Source organism: Rhinatrema bivittatum, chromosome 4 (assembly GCF_901001135.1).
Source record: "Rhinatrema bivittatum chromosome 4, aRhiBiv1.1, whole genome shotgun sequence".
In the NCBI taxonomy this organism is placed as follows: domain Eukaryota; kingdom Metazoa; phylum Chordata; class Amphibia; order Gymnophiona; family Rhinatrematidae; genus Rhinatrema; species Rhinatrema bivittatum.
Window position 1 is genome coordinate 338206173 of NC_042618.1, and position 17307 is coordinate 338223479.

General features: G+C 46.8%; 1 protein-coding gene across 1 annotated transcript in view; it reads right to left on the minus strand.

The window, feature by feature from the left end:
• Positions 1 to 2192: 2192 nt before the first annotated feature.
• The window catches only part of ZACN (zinc activated ion channel), a 53075-nt gene continuing 37960 nt past the window's right edge, over positions 2193 to 17307 (minus strand). Inside the window, exons 6-10 of the mRNA XM_029600461.1 lie at positions 9600 to 9769; positions 9322 to 9440; positions 7508 to 7718; positions 6472 to 6639; positions 2193 to 4328 (exon numbers count right to left, since the gene is read on the minus strand). Coding sequence (XP_029456321.1) covers positions 4144 to 4328; positions 6472 to 6639; positions 7508 to 7718; positions 9322 to 9440; positions 9600 to 9769 — 853 coding nt within the window. The 3' untranslated portion in view covers positions 2193 to 4143. The remainder of the gene's footprint in view (positions 4329 to 6471; positions 6640 to 7507; positions 7719 to 9321; positions 9441 to 9599; positions 9770 to 17307) is intronic.

Consider the following 17307-nt stretch of genomic DNA (forward strand, 5'->3'; position numbering starts at 1 on the left):
AGCAGTGTTGAACTCCGATGAAGCAAGGCCGCCACGAGAGCCCATTCCCGTGGTGGCGAAGAAGAAAACCCGACCTCTATGAAGCAAGGCCGCCACAGGAGCCCATCCCCGTGGCAGCGAAGAGGAAACCCGACTCTGACCGAGGCCACCATGGGAGCCCATCCCCATGGCAGTGAAGAGGAAACCCGACCCCCAACTGAGGCCACCACAGGAGCTCATTCCTGTGGTGGCAAAGAAAGAAGGCCCGCCGGAGTAAAGCTGTGGCAGAGCTAGAGCCCACCCCTGCAGTGAAGGAAGAAGTAGTTTTTGGTGAGAGCTGGTGTGTGTGTGTGTGTGTGTGTGTGTGTGTGTGTGTGTGTGTGAGTGTGAATGAGTGCCTGGGTGAGAGCTTGTGTGAATGAGTGCCTGGGTGAGAGCTTGTGTGAATGAGTGCCTGGGTGAGAGCTTGTGTGAATGTGTGCCTGGGTGAGAGCTTGTGTGAATGAGTGCCTGAGTGAGAGCTTGTGTGTGTGAATGGAAGCCTGGGTGAGAGCTGGTGTGAATGGGTGCTTGGGTTAGAGCTTGTGTGTGTGGGTGTGAATGGAAGCCTGGGTGAGAGCTTGTGGGTGTGAATCGGTGCCTGGGTGAGAGCTGGTGTGAATGGGTGTGAGAGCATTTGTGTGTGATTGAGAGCTTATATATAAGAGACCATGAGTGTGATTGAGAGAGAGACTGGTCAGGAAGATGACTGGAGTGAGAGAGACAGAGACTAGTCATGGGGTCTAATTGGGGGTGGGGGGGTGTGAGTGACTGGTTGTGAACGCTAAGGAAAAGGATTGTGAGGACAGAGCTTCAGCAGCCCTTGCTGCTTCTGGTGAGTGCTATTGGCCTGGAAGGGAAAGGAGTAGGAGAGTTGCTGGAGAGGGTAAGTAAAGGTGGCTTTTAAAATTTATTTTTCTTGATTGATTGCCATTTTAATTATTGGGTATTATGCGACGTCTGCTATTTTGAAATACTGTATTGATATTTGGATATGTTTTAATAATTTTTATGAGTTTTTAATTGTTGGATATTATTCTGTACAGCAGCTGTTTTGTAACATTTTTAGTATAGCTTTACAATTATTTCTGTGTGGGGCTCTATAGCAGCTTGGCTTATTCTGTTTTCCCAATAGGAAATGTATTAGTGTTTAGGGCCTGGTTTAATAGTTGTATTTCTTAGATAGGGTTGTTACTGTTTGAGTGTGTTCCATAAATCAGGTGTAACTTTGTGCGGGTTAGTCTGTGTGCATTATTGCAAATCCTGAAAGTCTGTTAGGGGCTATATTTCTCTTTCCATTTCTCCAGGTTTGCATTGCATGCAGAGTAGCGTTTTTGGTTTTCCATTCCAGTTTCTGTCTCCATATTTATAATTTGTGGCTTTTCTGTAGTTGGTGAGGGGTGTGTGACTGAGGTGAGATATTTTACTAGCATGTAGGCATTTGTATCAATCTTATTTGTTGTGTTTTCTCAATAGGATATGCATTAGTGGTAAATTACTGTCTTTTCATAAGAAAGGCTATTGTACCTGGTAGTAAAGGGAGTTTGTTTTGCTTTTACTGAGATGTCATCAGAACCAGAATATCTTTTTTGTATGGCGAGTTATACAGGGTAATGCCCTAGATCTGCTCTGCACCCATTGCTGGGGGTTGAGGGGATTCCTGTGGATGCAGAGTGCATGTTTACATTTAGCCTCGTGATGGTCACATGTTCAGTGTGTCACGCATGTGAGAACCATCTGTCAGGTGTATCCCGGCCAAAAACCGGTTGAGAACCACTGCTATAAGGGAATCTTTAAGATTCCCTTATAGCAGTGTTCTCCCGCCCGCATCCAACCCCTCCCCCCAACCACATAAACATAAATCACAAGCAAGCAATGTTCAAGGTGCCCTGTTATCGCAAATTAATGAGTAATAAAAAAAATGCTCTACTGGCAAATATGCCCGGCGTATGTGCCCACAATTCCCCCAACAACAAATGGACAGGGTAGTGGAAGTCAATCCCTATTGAAACAGATGGGATAACCACCAACAGGGGGATATATATAAAAAAACAAAAAAAACCCAGAGAAAAATTGAAAGTAAATTTTCTCCCCCGAGTCAAGCAGGCATTAGTCCGACGCCAACGCTCTTGAAAAAGAAAAAAAAAACTAAGCAATTGCAAAGACAGAAAGGGTATCAATAAAATAACCATTGTAAAGTTTATTTCCAAATAGGTTGGGGTCCACGGCGAATTTCGAAAAACGCTGTACTGTCCTTCACCCGTTCTGTGGTGGCCTACTCAAAGAGGTGCTGAATTAGCAGAGTTAGAGGCTTCATGCTCCCAAAGATAACTTTGAGCTTCATCGGGCATTGTTAACCAGTGGATCCCATCTTTAGCCGCCACCCGGATCCGCACCGGATAGACTAAGCTGTTCGCAGGCCCATCGCATGTAATTTTGCACTGAAAGGAGCCATTGCCCGACGTTGTAGAGAGAGACTGGCCAAAAAATATTGGAATACTAGAATCTTTTGATTCTCATATGAGAGTGCTTTGCCTGAATGGATCGCCTGCAGTATCTCACTTTTGTGCGTATAATTAAAAATGTTGGCAATCACCACCCGAGGTTGGGAGTCTGCCGCCTGCCATGGGCCTAAGCGATGCGTGCGCTCGATCCGCAACGGACCATGCGTTTGGGTGAGGGCAAGCTCTCGTGTTAGCCAAGACTCCAGTTGTAATGGTAGGTCCTTGTCTGCAAGGCTTTCTGGAATGCCGATAAAGCGCAGATGAGATCTGTGCGATCTGTTTTCCATATCTTCCAAACAATCTGCCTGTTTTGCCACTGTGGCTTTCAGAGTTGCAAGGACTTGCTGCGATTCAAGATGGCCATCTTGAATATCTGAGACTCACTGCTCGACATCCGCAAAGCGAGTCTCACAAGTCTCTATGGAGACGGTCAGCTCCATCAATTTATTAAAGATTGATTGCAGTTCCGGGCAAAGCGCTTCCTGAATTGCCGTTTTTATATCCAGTATTGCCGCCGTCTGTGTCGTTTCGGGAGATTCAACCTCTTCCTCCTGCATAAGCTCAGAGGGACGCGGCCTATCCCTGTCTTTCTCCTTTTCTTTCTCTTTCCTTGCCTGTCAAGACGCCATTCCACAGATCTCAGGTTTCCCGGGACTCAGAAGAATAGATAGTAGAATTAGACGTAATATCGGGCACCTTTAATGGCTGTGGATGGGGCTGGATGCGAATCGGGGAACCAGGAAGGGAATCGCACGTCTGATCCCTTCACTGCATCACGTGGTCTCCTTATGCACCTAAATTTAGATGCTCAGGCCTCCTCAGTTTCAAAGGGGCACTAAAACCTTGAAAATTTACCCCCATTGTAGATGATGGCAGAAAAAGACCCACGTGGCTCATTCGTTTTGCCCAAACTCATCCTATACCCTGAGACTATTTGGGGTTCAGCAAACTTATGTTGGGTTTTTTTTTTTTTTTGGGGGGGGGGGGGGTTACTGATGACTGTAGAGCAATTTGCATTGATTCAGGATCAGAATAAACTACTTTTCTTTTGTATTTCAAAACAAGTCCCTGCTCCGCGCCCATCAAGGATTGGCTAGTTGAGTGTTAGTCTGGCAGTGTCCACAGCTGAAGTTTGCAGACAGGGACATGCTCCCTTTTACCGGAGCAAATCATTGATGGTAGAATGCATTGGGATGATCTCTGACCGAGGCCTGCTATTTTCTGTTTGCCAAAAGAACCAGCCAGTGTACTGGAGATATGGGAAAGAGTAGAGTAAAGGCCATCTTTCAGTTTTATTTTTCTGCAGGAGTTCCTTCTGTCTGCTTTTGTTCTCCATTGATGAGTGGAAATATGTTTGTTTGAGTCTTGGCATTGTGTGTTTGTGTTTGCCTGTATGCATGGGAGTGACAGTATTCAATTACTGATGCAAAGTAGCCATTCAGAACTTTGAAATCAGATGAAACGTTTGCACCATTCTCGGAGTTCCTACCCCCCGATTGTGCCAGGAAGAAGTCTGCATTTGGTTTGATCCTTTTTTCTTTTTTTGACATAAGACTCCTATGCTTCTGGAATTTACCCCTGTGGTGGTGGGTGTTTTTGTTTTTTATAACCCTGCCTCTTCTCATGGTTTTCGTGGGGGAGGTTCTGAGAAGCAGTCTTTTGAGAGCCAGACTCCAACGAATGCTGAGTGAAATAGGACACAGATGGCCAGATAGATTATAAAAAACAGCCTGTCCACCTTATTGGCGAAAGTTTGACGATGACGCCTCCTGTTGGTGTTCTCCTCTCTGTTCTCTGTTTCTGTGACTTAAACAAAGAGATTCATCAGCATATATAAGGCTGTGGTGATAGCTTTTGTTGAAAAACAAATGTACATACTGCACTATGGGTTCGCAGTATTGTCAGGTGGTCAGATGTTAACTCCTAGGATGACCATATAGCTGCATGTCATGTGGACGGGTTAAACCAGTCCTGATTTTACTCCACTGCATGCATGGAGTTCTTGGAGAATTTAGTGGAAAAATCAGAAGTACAAGTCCATGTATGTAATGAGAGAAAACCAGGACTGGCTCAATTTGTTTTTCTTGACATGCAGCCAGATGATCACCATATTAAATCCCCCACCCCCACCCCATATTCTACAGGTTCCCAATCTCGGCCATCAGGTCAAGAAAAGACTAGCCTCAGCTCATGACTCGTACCTTACAAAGGCTGAGGAGTGCGTGTATTGTTATGGGCAACTAACCTTTGACACCACAAATAGGTCCTTCATGTCCACATATAGGTGTCAGTTTTTAACCTTGTATAGAAATGGTAAAATTAGATTTCTTACCTGATAATTCTCTTTCCTGAAGTCCTACCAGACCAATCCAAATGACTGGGTTTTTCATCCCTACCAGCAGATGGAGACAGAGAATGAAAGCTTCACTGGAAGCAACATTATAAGACAATGTGCCACCTTCAGCTTCTCAGTATTACCTTCCCAAAGCAAACCCTCCCTGCGAGCAGGGGTAACCATAATCAAACAAGGAAACTAATCAGACTTCAGTGATCCTCTTAAAACTGCTGAACCTCATAATGAAGGAGTTCTAATAAATAAAAAAATAAATCGGCATAGTGACAGAAGAAGACACACACAGAGGAGCAGGACAATGGGTGGAATTCTGGATTGGTTCTAGTAGGACTTCAGGAAAGAAAATTAGCAGGTAAGAAACCTAATTTTACCTGACTTACCAGACCAGTCTAAATTCCTGGGATGTACCTAAGCCACCCTTAACCTGGGAGGGACCCTGAAAATCCTGCTTTCAAGACTGGTCTGGTAAGGATGATAAGGAATGTAATATTTTGGTATTTATATAGCACCCTAAATTGCCCCTTTTGAAACACATTTCATACAGGTACAATGTCTCCCTGTCCCAAAGAGCTTCTGCATAAAGTGGATATTTGAGGCAAGGGGCGATAAAATGGCTTAACCAAAGCTAAAAGTAGTATCAGTGGGAGAAGTAGGATTTAAAAACTCCTAGTTCCCAGCTTGTTGTTCTAACCATTAAGCTGCTCCCTCTCCTGTGTTTTCTTGTATAGTTCACTTCAAATAATATGATAGTTATTTCTTGCCCTAGTAAGAGCATGGGAGGAGTCTGTTTGGAAAACCTGATTCATTTTGATCTTGTTCTTGCTGACATCAGTCCCTACAACACCTCCTGTTCGCTTATCAAGAGTAACTACTGCTGAGCTATGCTTACTGCCCAGATCACAATTACTTTTTCTTTTTTCTTTCTTCTGTTTTTCTGGCTATTGCTACATTATGATGCAAAATAAGCCTTCGTTTGTGAAAGAGCAGATCTCAGCCGTGATAGAGAGACACCCCCCCACCCCCCCCCCCCCCACAATACCATTTTACATTTCTTCTTCTGTGGGTGTACCTTACCCGTATATCTGTCTATTGTAAGGGGCACATGCTATCTGGCAAGAAAGAAGATATGCAATTATTGAGTTCATTCATTAATACTAATTTAGATTCTTAGCCCACCTTTCCAAATGATGCTCAAGGCAGTTTTCATACAGCCTTATTTGAATTCAGGTGCAATAAGTCTTTGCCCCAAAAGAATCTACCACTGAGTGGGTATCTGAGGTAACGGAAGATAACATGACTTGCCCAAAGTCACAAGGAGTGTTGGTGTGTGACGTGGGATGTAAGCTCTGGTTGCCTTGGTGCTCAGCTCCTTGCTCTAATGACTAGGCCATGCCCCCTCTGTTATGGATGAGTTTTCTGATTTGTCCATAGCTGGGCATTAGAGGCTGCTTTGACACTGCAGCTGAGAGAGCTGTGCCTTCCTATCAGTGGTACTGTTGGGCCTGTGCCTATATGTCAGAAACTACAAGGTGAGCCAAATGCTGCCATCATCTCTTCCAGCTTTGCAACAGCGTTCCATGCCTTCTGTCTAAGTACCTTTTTCCTTCGCCTCTCTCTGTGCACTTTGGCCCCTGCCCAGCCCGAAGCACAGCCAGATTCTCCACCTCATCCAAAGTGGCAGGTCTTCACTCGCCAGTCTGGTCACAATCAGCGTCTCAATCATGCTGATGAACAGTAACAAGAGGATGCTGTTGAAAAGGTAAACTGGAGATGGAGAGAGAAGAAAATGAGTAATTTAAGGCAATTGAAAGTGGATAAATGTGCTTTATGATATTGCTGGATCATTTGAACAAGAAATGTATTCTTATAACAGATTTATTCTTTCAAGAGGACATCAGAGTAATGATCACACTGCCTATTATCTGCTTTATAAAGGCTTCATTATTGTAACTGCTAAGAAATAGATTTTGGTTTTACCCATAGCTTGTCTATTTATTTAGCAAATTAATTCTTAGCTCCCTCTGAGTCTCATCCACTGTTTACCCTGTAGTAATATGCCTGATTTGAACTGCAGCTAATGTGTTCATGTGATGTGATACTTCTGTGATGTCATGAGTTGGGCATGCTGCATAGTCTATTATTACTGTGGAATTGATAAGGTAACATTATAGCCTGAGGTCTGTGTGATGGCACTGCAGAAACTATTCAATGAACATGTTCAAGTAATCTGTTTTTAGATGTGTTATACTACAGCCTGCATCATTGCTTCTGATTCAAAAGCCTTGGAAAGTCTTGTAGTGACCTTTGAGAACCAAAAGTGCTTTTGATCTGTTCTTTTCACTTGTTAGTTTTCGATTGCACTAGGGCCAGAGAGAGACAGCCTTAGGAGATCCCTGCTGGTGGAAGGGATTAGAAGGCAGCTGACTCAAGGCAGGAATAATTGAGAATGGAAGGGATGAGGATCTGGAAAAGGGAAAGCTGTTTGCGGTTAATCTCCCTACCCCCCCCCCTTCCCGTTTGTTGAATAGTTAATCTCTTGTTCTCGTTACCAACTGAAGGGCTAAGAAATATAATTTCAAAAGTAAAGTGAGCACTTGAATTGGCAGCTTTAGTCTAGAGGGGTCATACTTACTAAGCAAAGGGTTACAAGCTGAAGCCCCGGGTAGTGCATCGACTAAGGAAGAGTGGAACACCATGTACCCCAACAGCAGCGTGATCTTGAAAGAGATCCTCTCGTTGTCCAGGATAGGAAGCAGGAATCCAAACATGTCGGCTACCAAAACGGCAAAGCTCGGCACAACCAGGGAAAGGACAGTTTTTACCGGAGTGTGTTTGATCTTCAGCTGGAATCGAAATGCACAGCTGTGTGAAATTCAATATTTCCAGTATTGCTGCTGAGACGGGCATACCGACTTTGAGGTCGATTTTAAAACGAGCACCCGTACGTGTGTGGTGTATCTGCATGCGAGCGAGATTAAAATTTCTGGCGTAATTGTGAGCGCAACTACGTATGTATGTTTTGAAATACCTCGACCACACGTAAGTATGCTCCTAATTTTAAGAGGTTACTCAAGCCCAGCTAGTGCGCGAGTGTCTTCAGTAGGACATGTCGGCTTTTACGGGCGTATGTCAGTATATTTTAACACATGTTCATGCGAGACCCATTCCCAGTTTCCCACTTAGTCCACCAGTTAATAGCGAGGTTTTTTTCAGACCCCCTAGCCCCTCACCCTGTCCTATAAGTCCTAAAATTTGAGATCTACAAACTTGCTCCTCCATAGGAGCAGCAGTAAAGTTACGCGGGCATCTAATGTACATGCGCTGTGGGTTTCGTTTTTTTAAATTCAGAGTTATACGCGTAAGTCTTGGCCCCTGCCCTGGAATGCTCATGCCCCATCCTTTTCCCACCCTCTTATTCCTCACTTGCATGGCTAAATATGAGTGTATTTTGCAGTTTTGTTTTTTTTTTTAAAATCCAGGCGTTTGCGGGCATTTTTGCGCAACGCTTTTAAAATAGACCTGCTTGAGTTTAACAGGGAATTGCAGTCTACTCAGATTAATTATTTGAAACGTGGAAGAGAATACCAAGTGAACTGTGAGCAGCTGAGGACTAGTGATTAAGGCAATGGGTTTAAAATGCAGGGAAATCAAGTGGGATTTCAAATCCCATTACCTCCTGCTGACTGTCCCTGTGATCTTGGGCAAGCTACCCCACTTTAGGGGTGAATTTTTTTTAAAAGGGTTGCTCATGTTAAAAGACCTAGTATTTGGACCGAGCGCAAGCAACTCTTATTTTAAAACCGGAAATTTATGTGCATAAACGCCAGAACGTGTGGATAAAAGGGGGCAGGGCCGCCATTTACGCATGTAAATTCCAATTTTGAAACCAGCAAACACAGCGCACGACGGGCTGTTACCTGCGCGTTATTTACTTCTGCTCTTTCTCAGGGGTAAGTCAGAATATAACTCATTATGGCCAAAAACTGACTGGGTGAGGGGTGTGGGTAAACTGGGGGCAGCGCAGTTGCTGTCACTAACAGTAAAATCTTTAGGATAGGGACTTATTGTACATGAATTCTAATAAATCCTGTAAGCTGCTGAGAGCATCATTTGGAAAGGCAGGCTAAAAATCCAATGATTATTAAACTGCAAATATTTTCCAGGTAAAATTATGTGGAATGCTTTTCAGCTAAAATGCAAAGAAGGTTTTGTTTGACCGCACTGCCAATGACCCACTTTATGTCCCATTTCTCCAGGAATCCATTGCAAGTACATTTCATTCTTGCTTCTTTAAACAAGCAAATATGTCAAAAACAAGTTGCCTGATTATGTGGGGGGCCTGGAGTTTCAGAATCTGTTGCGTCATTTCGCTTGAGTATTTTTGCATCTTTTCATTTTCCGTAGAGGGGTCACAGTGACCATTATGTCGGAAGATTGTTTTCTTACTTTCATAGTGAAACCAGGGATTCTGAAGCCTGCCGAAACTTGAATGGTTACTCTCGTGACGTGGTACTCGTGTTTCACATTCTCGATCTCATTCTCCACGCTCACATCGAACATCAGTTCTTTTTAGAGAAACCAGAGAGAAAGGAAAAGAGAGAAGCGAAGACCACAGAGCAAAGAATTTTATTTGTACAGTAAAGACAATGAAGAGGGGACCAGTAAATTTAATCAAATACAACAGGGAAGTCATGGCTAAGTTCTGATCCCCCGAGGCTACTCACCACTGTCTAACAGCGAAAAGAAACTCAGCAAGCATTCAGATAAATCCTCCGGATAATGGAACAGCTCGAAGTTGCAGTTACTGTCGATCCGCAATGGAAGACAATAGTACATCCATCCATTGCTGTGGATCTTCACCTGGGGGGACGAATCCTTCCATTCTACCACATGCCTGCAGTGAAAGACGTCCTAGAATTACAAGGGCCTCATTCTCTCTGAGATATGTTCAGTCCTCTTTTCCAGTATCTGAGCGAGGGCTTCCCAAACCTGTGCTGGTGGCCCTAGGGCCGGGTGGATTCTCAGGACCTCCGCCATGAACATACATGCAATAAATTTGCATGTATTGGGTCTCCAATGTGTGCAGATTTATAGCATATTCATAGTAGATATCCTGAAAACCCGACTGGCTGCGTGGTCACCAGGACAAGTTTGGGAAACCCTGATCTAAGCTCCTTTTCCCGCTCTGACACTGGAAATCTGGCATCCCTTGAGGACTAAAAGGTAATGTAGTGTTAGCATTTCTTTGGGACTTTTGTCTCAGGCTTGTTCTGGACTTGAACAAATATTCTAAATTGCTATTCTGAGGAAAATCCTTCCCTGTTTGATAGCCAAAATTATTTAAGAAGACAGAAATCAATATGAATAAGAAAAAAGTAGATATGATAATTTTTAGACTTGTCTGTTATGTTACTGAACCTTTTCCCCATAGACAGAGAGTGAGAGAGAGGTCTTATGTTTTTCTGTTACCAGTCTGTGTGCTTTTTTCTTTGAAAATTTCTTTTGTGCATCTTATGGCATCTGGCTACATGGTGGAGGGTGCAAAAGAGAGCACCCTGTACATCACAGACTAGTAGTGTAACCCGCCCTGCCAGGGGAATCCCCCCTCTGCCATGGTGTCTGTATGTGGGCTGAGGGTATATATGGCAGAGACTTACGAGGGAGCTGGCAGGGGACACCCCCAGAAGCCCTCTCTCCAATTGGGTGCTGCAAGTGAGGGGACTGGATCCACCCACTATCTCCCGCAGGTAGGGAGGGAGAGCAGGGGTAAAAGGGAGGAAGGGTACCGAATGAGTGAATTTCTTCTGCTGTATAGTAAATAGGGATGTGAATCGGGCTTTGGACGATTGAAAATATCGTCGATATTTTCAAAATTGTCAGAAATCAGGGGCTCTCCCAAAACGATAGGAAAACCCCACGATATTGTTCGTGGGGGTTCTCTTATCGTTTTGGGGGAGGGCGGGAAAAACGGCACACAAAAATAACCCCTAAACCCAAACCGACCCTTTAAAACTAATCCCTTAGCTTCCCCCACCCTCCCGACCCCCCCCCCCCCCCCAAAAAAACTTTTTACAGGTACCTGGTGGTCCAGTGGGGGTCCCGGGAGTGATGTCCCGCTCCCAGGCCGTCGGCTGCCACTAATCAAAATGGCGCCGATGGCCCTTTGTCCTTACCATGTGACAGGGTATCCGTGCCATTGGCTGGCCCCTGTCACATGGTAGGAGCACTGGATGGCTCGCGCCATTTTTAAAGATGGCGCCGGCCATCCAGTGCTCCTACCATGTGACAGGGGCCAGCCAATGGCACGGATACCCTGTCACATGGTAAGGGCAAAGGCCATCGGCGCCATTTTTATTAGTGGCAGCCGACGGCCCGAGAGCAGGAGATCGGTCCCGGGACCCCCACTGGACCACCAGGTACCTGTAAAATGTTTTTTGGGGGGGTCGGGAGGGTGGGGGAAGCCAAGGGATTAGTTTTAAAGGGTCGGGTGGGTTTTTTGTTTATCGGCTCGGGCGCAGCCGATAAACAAAACCACGATCGGGCTGGACGAAAAAAAAAACATGATGTGAATCGGAACCGGAATCTGAACCGATTCCGGTTCCGATTCACATCTCTAATAGTAAACAAGATTTATTAGCAAAAACAGCAGTAAAATGCAAAGAGCCATTAACAATGTTAACAATACTGAAAATGTCTTTTATATACAAGATGTTTTATATATACTAAAGATGTAACTACTCCTGAGATGTCAGTATGTTCGCCATCCTTCAATCAAGAATGACTGTTCAAGTATAACTATCAGGTAAGTATGCTATAAGTACTTTAAGGTGTTAAGCATTAACTCAAAATATGAACAGTAGGTTCAAGAATTTGATGCTTTGTGTTCGTCATCCTGTTACAGATGATCCTGATGCCAGGTGGTACCCAAAAAGGTAAGTATCTTTTACTTTAAGACTGTAGCTGTAAGTGTTTTGTTGTTCGTATTTTCCTGTTATGAATCTGGTACCAAACGTGGACCCTTGGCCCGAGGTTGTGTTTGCTACCTGTGGGGGAGACCCCCACAGGTCCCCACCGTCGGGAGGCGAGGCCGGATGGGAAGCAGGGGCCAGCTGGAGCTTCGCCACTACCAGCCCACTTTCCCCGCAGGTTGAGCCCTTGCGTACCGGGGCCGGCTGGACTTAGGTGGGCCCCTGCATGGACAATCCGAAGGCACAGCCGGGCGAGACGGAGGGTCACGAGGGGCCGAAGCAGACGGAAGGTGTGGTCAGGTCCGGTCCATTCTGAGGCAGGCAGCAGAAGACATGGTCAGGTCCGGGTCCGAGGCAGACGGCAGAAGACGTGGTCCGGTCCAGAGGTCGGAGGCAGACGGCAGAAGACATGGTCAGGTCCGATCCAGGGGTCAGAGGCAGGAAGTGGAAGACGAGGTCAAGAGGCAAGCTGGGTCAAGAACCAAGATCAATCCGAGGGAAGAGGAGTCCGGAACAGGAGCTGGAAGGCAGGATCAGGAACACCGGATCAGGAACACTCAAGAGCACGCCGAAGAAGACAGCAAGGAGACCTGATGCCAAGCCGCCTGCTGGGAGCCCGATGCAGCCTTAAATAGGTTGGGGTTGATGATGTCATCTGGAGGGCCTGGCAGCGTTTTCCCTCCGCTGGCCCTTTAAATCCCGGCTGGAGCCGTGTGCGCGCACGCGTAGGGGAGGCCTGTGCTGGGGCGGCAGTTAGCGGCGTCCCGGCTGCTGAAGATGCAGGAGAGGCGCCAGTGGTGTCGGGGAGAGGCGGCCTGCATCAGGAGCGGCTTCCCACAGCCGACAGAGAGCCGGGGCCCCACTGCCGATGCTGAAGGGCGTCGGGAGGTGAGTGTGGCCAGCTGCGGAGTCCCGCGAACGTAACATTTCCTTTATTAAATCTTGTCTACTCAGAGCTGTCTGGCATCTGTCTCTTTCTGTCTGTGTGGGTGTACACTCCTTGAGCCTGGGTCTTTTCTGTGAGTTGGTCTAGCTAGACTGTAGGCTGTGGTGCAAGTATACTTAGCTCAAAGTCTTTAGCGTGGTTTCTTTGTAGTTGGTTCCTGTATCTGGATCCTGTATTTTGGTTCTCTCCAGGTCCTGCGATTGATGCGGATGCTGGGTCGGTGATTTTTAGATCTTCTTTCTTCAATGTGTTACCTTTGCTTTATATAATAAAAAGGGAAGGGACTTGCTACACTCTCCACGACAATCTTTCGAAGGCGTAGTTAAAAGCAGTGTTAACTCAGTGTGGTCCTGAAGACTTGCTGCTACTTTATTTCTAGCTAAAGGGATAAATTAAAAGGATAAGCAAATGTCCCTATTCTCTGTGTGTGAAGAGAATGAAAAGATGGTTAGTGTCTTCTTTTGCAGCAGTTGCACTGACTTTAGCATTCACACTGTTTGTATCTGCAGCAGCTTCCTTCCCTGGCACAATAACTGTGAGACTGACTAGCTGTGGTAAAACTCAATCTCACATAGTCTCAGAGATAAACTCTTAAATTATTCTTGAACAACAACAACCGTGAGTTCTTTAACAAACTCCCACAGATACATTTTGGATCTCTCAACAGAACAGGTGGCATCAAATGTTCACCTTCAAATTCTTTCGGCAATAAAATTATATTTCCTTTCTTAATAAGCTGAATTGAATAAATGTGGGTCTTCTGTTGGGCAAGTACCATTAACTAACTACTTTAGGGCGAATTTTAAAAGCCCTACGTGTGGCAAATCCAGGAGATACGCACATGACTGGGATGGGCACGGGCCGGGCGGATTTTAAGAGACCCGCAGCCACGCGTGTATCTCCCAGTACACGCATTGGAAAGGATTTTGCAAAAAGGGGTGGGCTGGGACATTGCCATTAAGTGAGAGGCACGCACAAGCGCACGCCGGGATCCGACGACCGCATAAAAAAATCTAGGGTAGTCAGCGGAGTTTTAGGGGTAAGGGCTAGTAGGGTAAAAGGGAGGCAGGTTAGATACATAAGAACATACTGGGTCAGACCAAGGGTCCATCAAGCCCAGTATCCTGTTTCCAACAGTGGCCAATCCAGGCCATATGAACCTGGCAAGTACCCAAAAACTAAGTCTATTCCATGTTACCGTTGCTTGTAATAGCGGTGGTTATTATCTAAGTCAACTTAATTAATAGCAGGTAATGGACTTCTCCTCCAAGAACTTATCCAATCCTTTTTTAAACACAGCTACACTAACTGCACTAACCACATCCTCTGGCAACAAATTCCAGAGTTTAATTGTGCATTGAGTAAAAAAGAACTTTCTCACAGGACAAGCAGGATGGTTGTCCTCACAAATGGGTGACATCGAGGATGGAGCCCACCACGGAAAACTTCTGTCAAAGTTTAACAGAACTTTGACTGGCCCTTACTGGGCATGCCCAGCAAGGCACTGACCCTGCAGCCAGCAGGGGTCTCCCTTCAGTCTTCTTTTTTCCGCGCAGCAGTTGCCACGCGGTGAAAGGAGCTCTTCTTACCACGTTCCTGACAGGAATTCGGTTTTTTCTTTCCGAAGAAAATTTGCCCCTCAGGGGTCTCCTTTCGACAAATTTTTGTCACCTTCGCGGAATCCGGTAAGTTTTTTGCCGTTTTTTATCGACTGCCGTCGATTTTTGGCCCTCGAGGCCTGTTGGCACTTACCGATCCCGCAGCTAAATTTGGCCCTAGGCCATGGCGACGGGGTTCCGTCGATGTCCGGATTGCACCCGGACTATGTCAATCACAGACCCCCATAGGGTTTGTGTTTTGTGTTTGGGTAGTGAGCATGATGTCCTGACTTGCACCAAATGTGCCTTAATGACACCTAAGGGTCGCAAAGCCAGGATGGAGAAGATGGGGCTCCTCTTCCATGCACCCACCCCAACGCCATCGATAGCATCGACGTCATCGGAACCGGCACCGTCGAAGTTGTACCACCACCGTCAACCCTCCGGTGACCGTCCACCATCGATGACTTCCCGGCCGTCGACTCATGTCCCCTCCCCGGATGGGCGAGGAGATCGGAAGGACAAGCATCGCCATCGACGGCACAAGTCTCGGCCCGTCGAGGATCCACAACCATCGACCTCTGAACAGGCCGAGCCACCGACTAAAAAGCCTCGGTCAGACCTGGCACCGTCCACGTCTCGTTCGCAGGCACCGAGGAAACCCTCACCCTCTCGGGGTGTGGGAGCCGTGATCCCACCGGTTACGGTGGTCCCTCCGGCTCTGCCTCAGCCTCCCTCTCCCGTCGAGCCGGGTATCGTTACCCCTGGTCTCCGGGCAGAACTGGACCGGCTGGTCCAGGAGGCCATCGAGAAAGCGATGCAAAGGTTCCAACCTCCACCGGCGCCGTCTCCGGCACCGATTCCGGCACCGTCTCCGGCACCGACCCCGGCACCGACTCCGCCACCGAGGAGGGAACCGACCACCGAGCCTTTGGTGGAAGCTCTAGCACCGCTACTGCGCCGCATGGAGGCACTTATGACAGCCCTTCCATCGGTGATTCCAGTAGCACCGACAACACCATAGTCTCCGACAGGATTCTCATCGGCAGGAGAAACACCGTTTCTGATTCCCCCGTCCGGGGTGGTCCCATCTGTGCCTTCGCATATCTCTCCACCGATCTATCCTTCGGCTCCATCGATTCCAAGACCGGCACCGATTCCATCGGCAGCCCCGAAGCCCTCGATGCCATTCCCGCCTGCAGCACCGATTCCATCAAGGTTTCATTCGATGCCTTCGGATCCTCAACCAGGTCCTTCAGGGCTTCAAGCCCCACATGATCCTTATGATACCTGGGGTGATGATACATCTTCTGACACAGATTTACCTTCACCACCATCTCCTACAGAGAGTAGAAAACGATCTCCTCCTGAGGATCTCTCCTTTATTAATTTTGTAAAGGAGATGTCAGAAATTGTACCTTTTCAGCTGCAATCTGAGACCGATGACAGACACCAGATGATGGAACTGCTCCAATTTCTGGATGCTCCAAAAATCATAGCTTCCATCCCCATTCACCAGGTGTTTCTTGACCTTTTAAAGAAAAACTGGGAATCTCCTTCATCTGTGTCTCCAGTTAACAAGAAGGCTGACTCCACATACCTCGTCCAGTCAGCACCAGGGTTTCAGAAGCCTCAACTGGATCATCGCTCTGTTGTGGTTGAGTCCGCGCAAAAGAAGGCCAAGCGTCTAAAGCCACAGTCTTCCACTCCACCTGTCAAGGACAATAAATTCCTGGATAGTGTGGGACGGAAAGTGTATCATGGGGCTATGTTGATTTCACGCATAGCTTCATACCAACTTTACATGACTCAATATAACAGAGCCATCCTTAAACAGATGAAAGACTACGCTGACACATTGCCGGACCAATACCAGCCACAGCTTCAAGCCCTTCTTAACAAAGGGTTTGAGGCAGGGAAGCACGAGATCAGAACGGCCTATGACATCTTCGACGCTTCCACAAAAGTTTCAGCTACTGCCATCTCAGCCAGACGTTGGGCTTGGTTAAAGTCATCCAACCTTCGCCCAGAGGTCCAGGATCGTCTAGCTGATTTACCCTGCTTAGGGGACAATTTGTTTGGAGAACAAATTCAGCAGATTGTGGCAGAATTAAAAGATCACCACGAGACGTTGAAACAACTTTCATCTGTTCCATCTGAGGTGTCCTCCAAACAACCACCTAAGAAGGACTCTAAAAAGTCGTTCTTTCGGCCACGTCGTTACTATCCTCCATCGGCCAGGCCTCGTCCTGCTCGATCCTCCAACAGACCTCAGCCTCGTCAGCCTAGGAAACAAAGACCTACTGTAGCCCCACCTCCTGGGCCTGCGGCGGGCCTTTGACTTCCCTGTACGGAGCACATGCCACATCCCACTCCCAGACATCCCTGTGGGGGGTCAACTGTACCATTTTTTACAACGCTGGATACAGATCACCTCAGACCAGTGGGTGCTAGCAATTATCGCACAGGGTTACCACCTCAACTTCATAACTCTTCCGGCAGACTCCCCGCCTCTTCAAGCATGGAGTCTAACCAGCCATTTGACTCAATTACAACAGGAAGTATCCCTTCTTCTGCAATCAAATGCTATAGAACCCGTCCCTTCCTCTCAACGAGGGAAGGGATTCTATTCCAGGTACTTCCTCATACCAAAGAAATCAGGGGGGCTACGTCCCATTTTGGACCTTCGGGCCCTCAACAAATACCTTCAAAAAGAAAAGTTCAAGATGGTAACCCTGGGCGCGCTGCTCCCTCTGCTGCAAAAGGGGGATTGGCTGTGCTCTCTCGACCTCAAGGACGCTTATACCCACATTGCGATTACACAATCCCATCGCAAGTATCTGCGATTTCTGGTAGGCCGCGACCATTATCAATATCGGGTACTACCTTTCGGTCTGGCATCTGCTCCACGAGTCTTTAC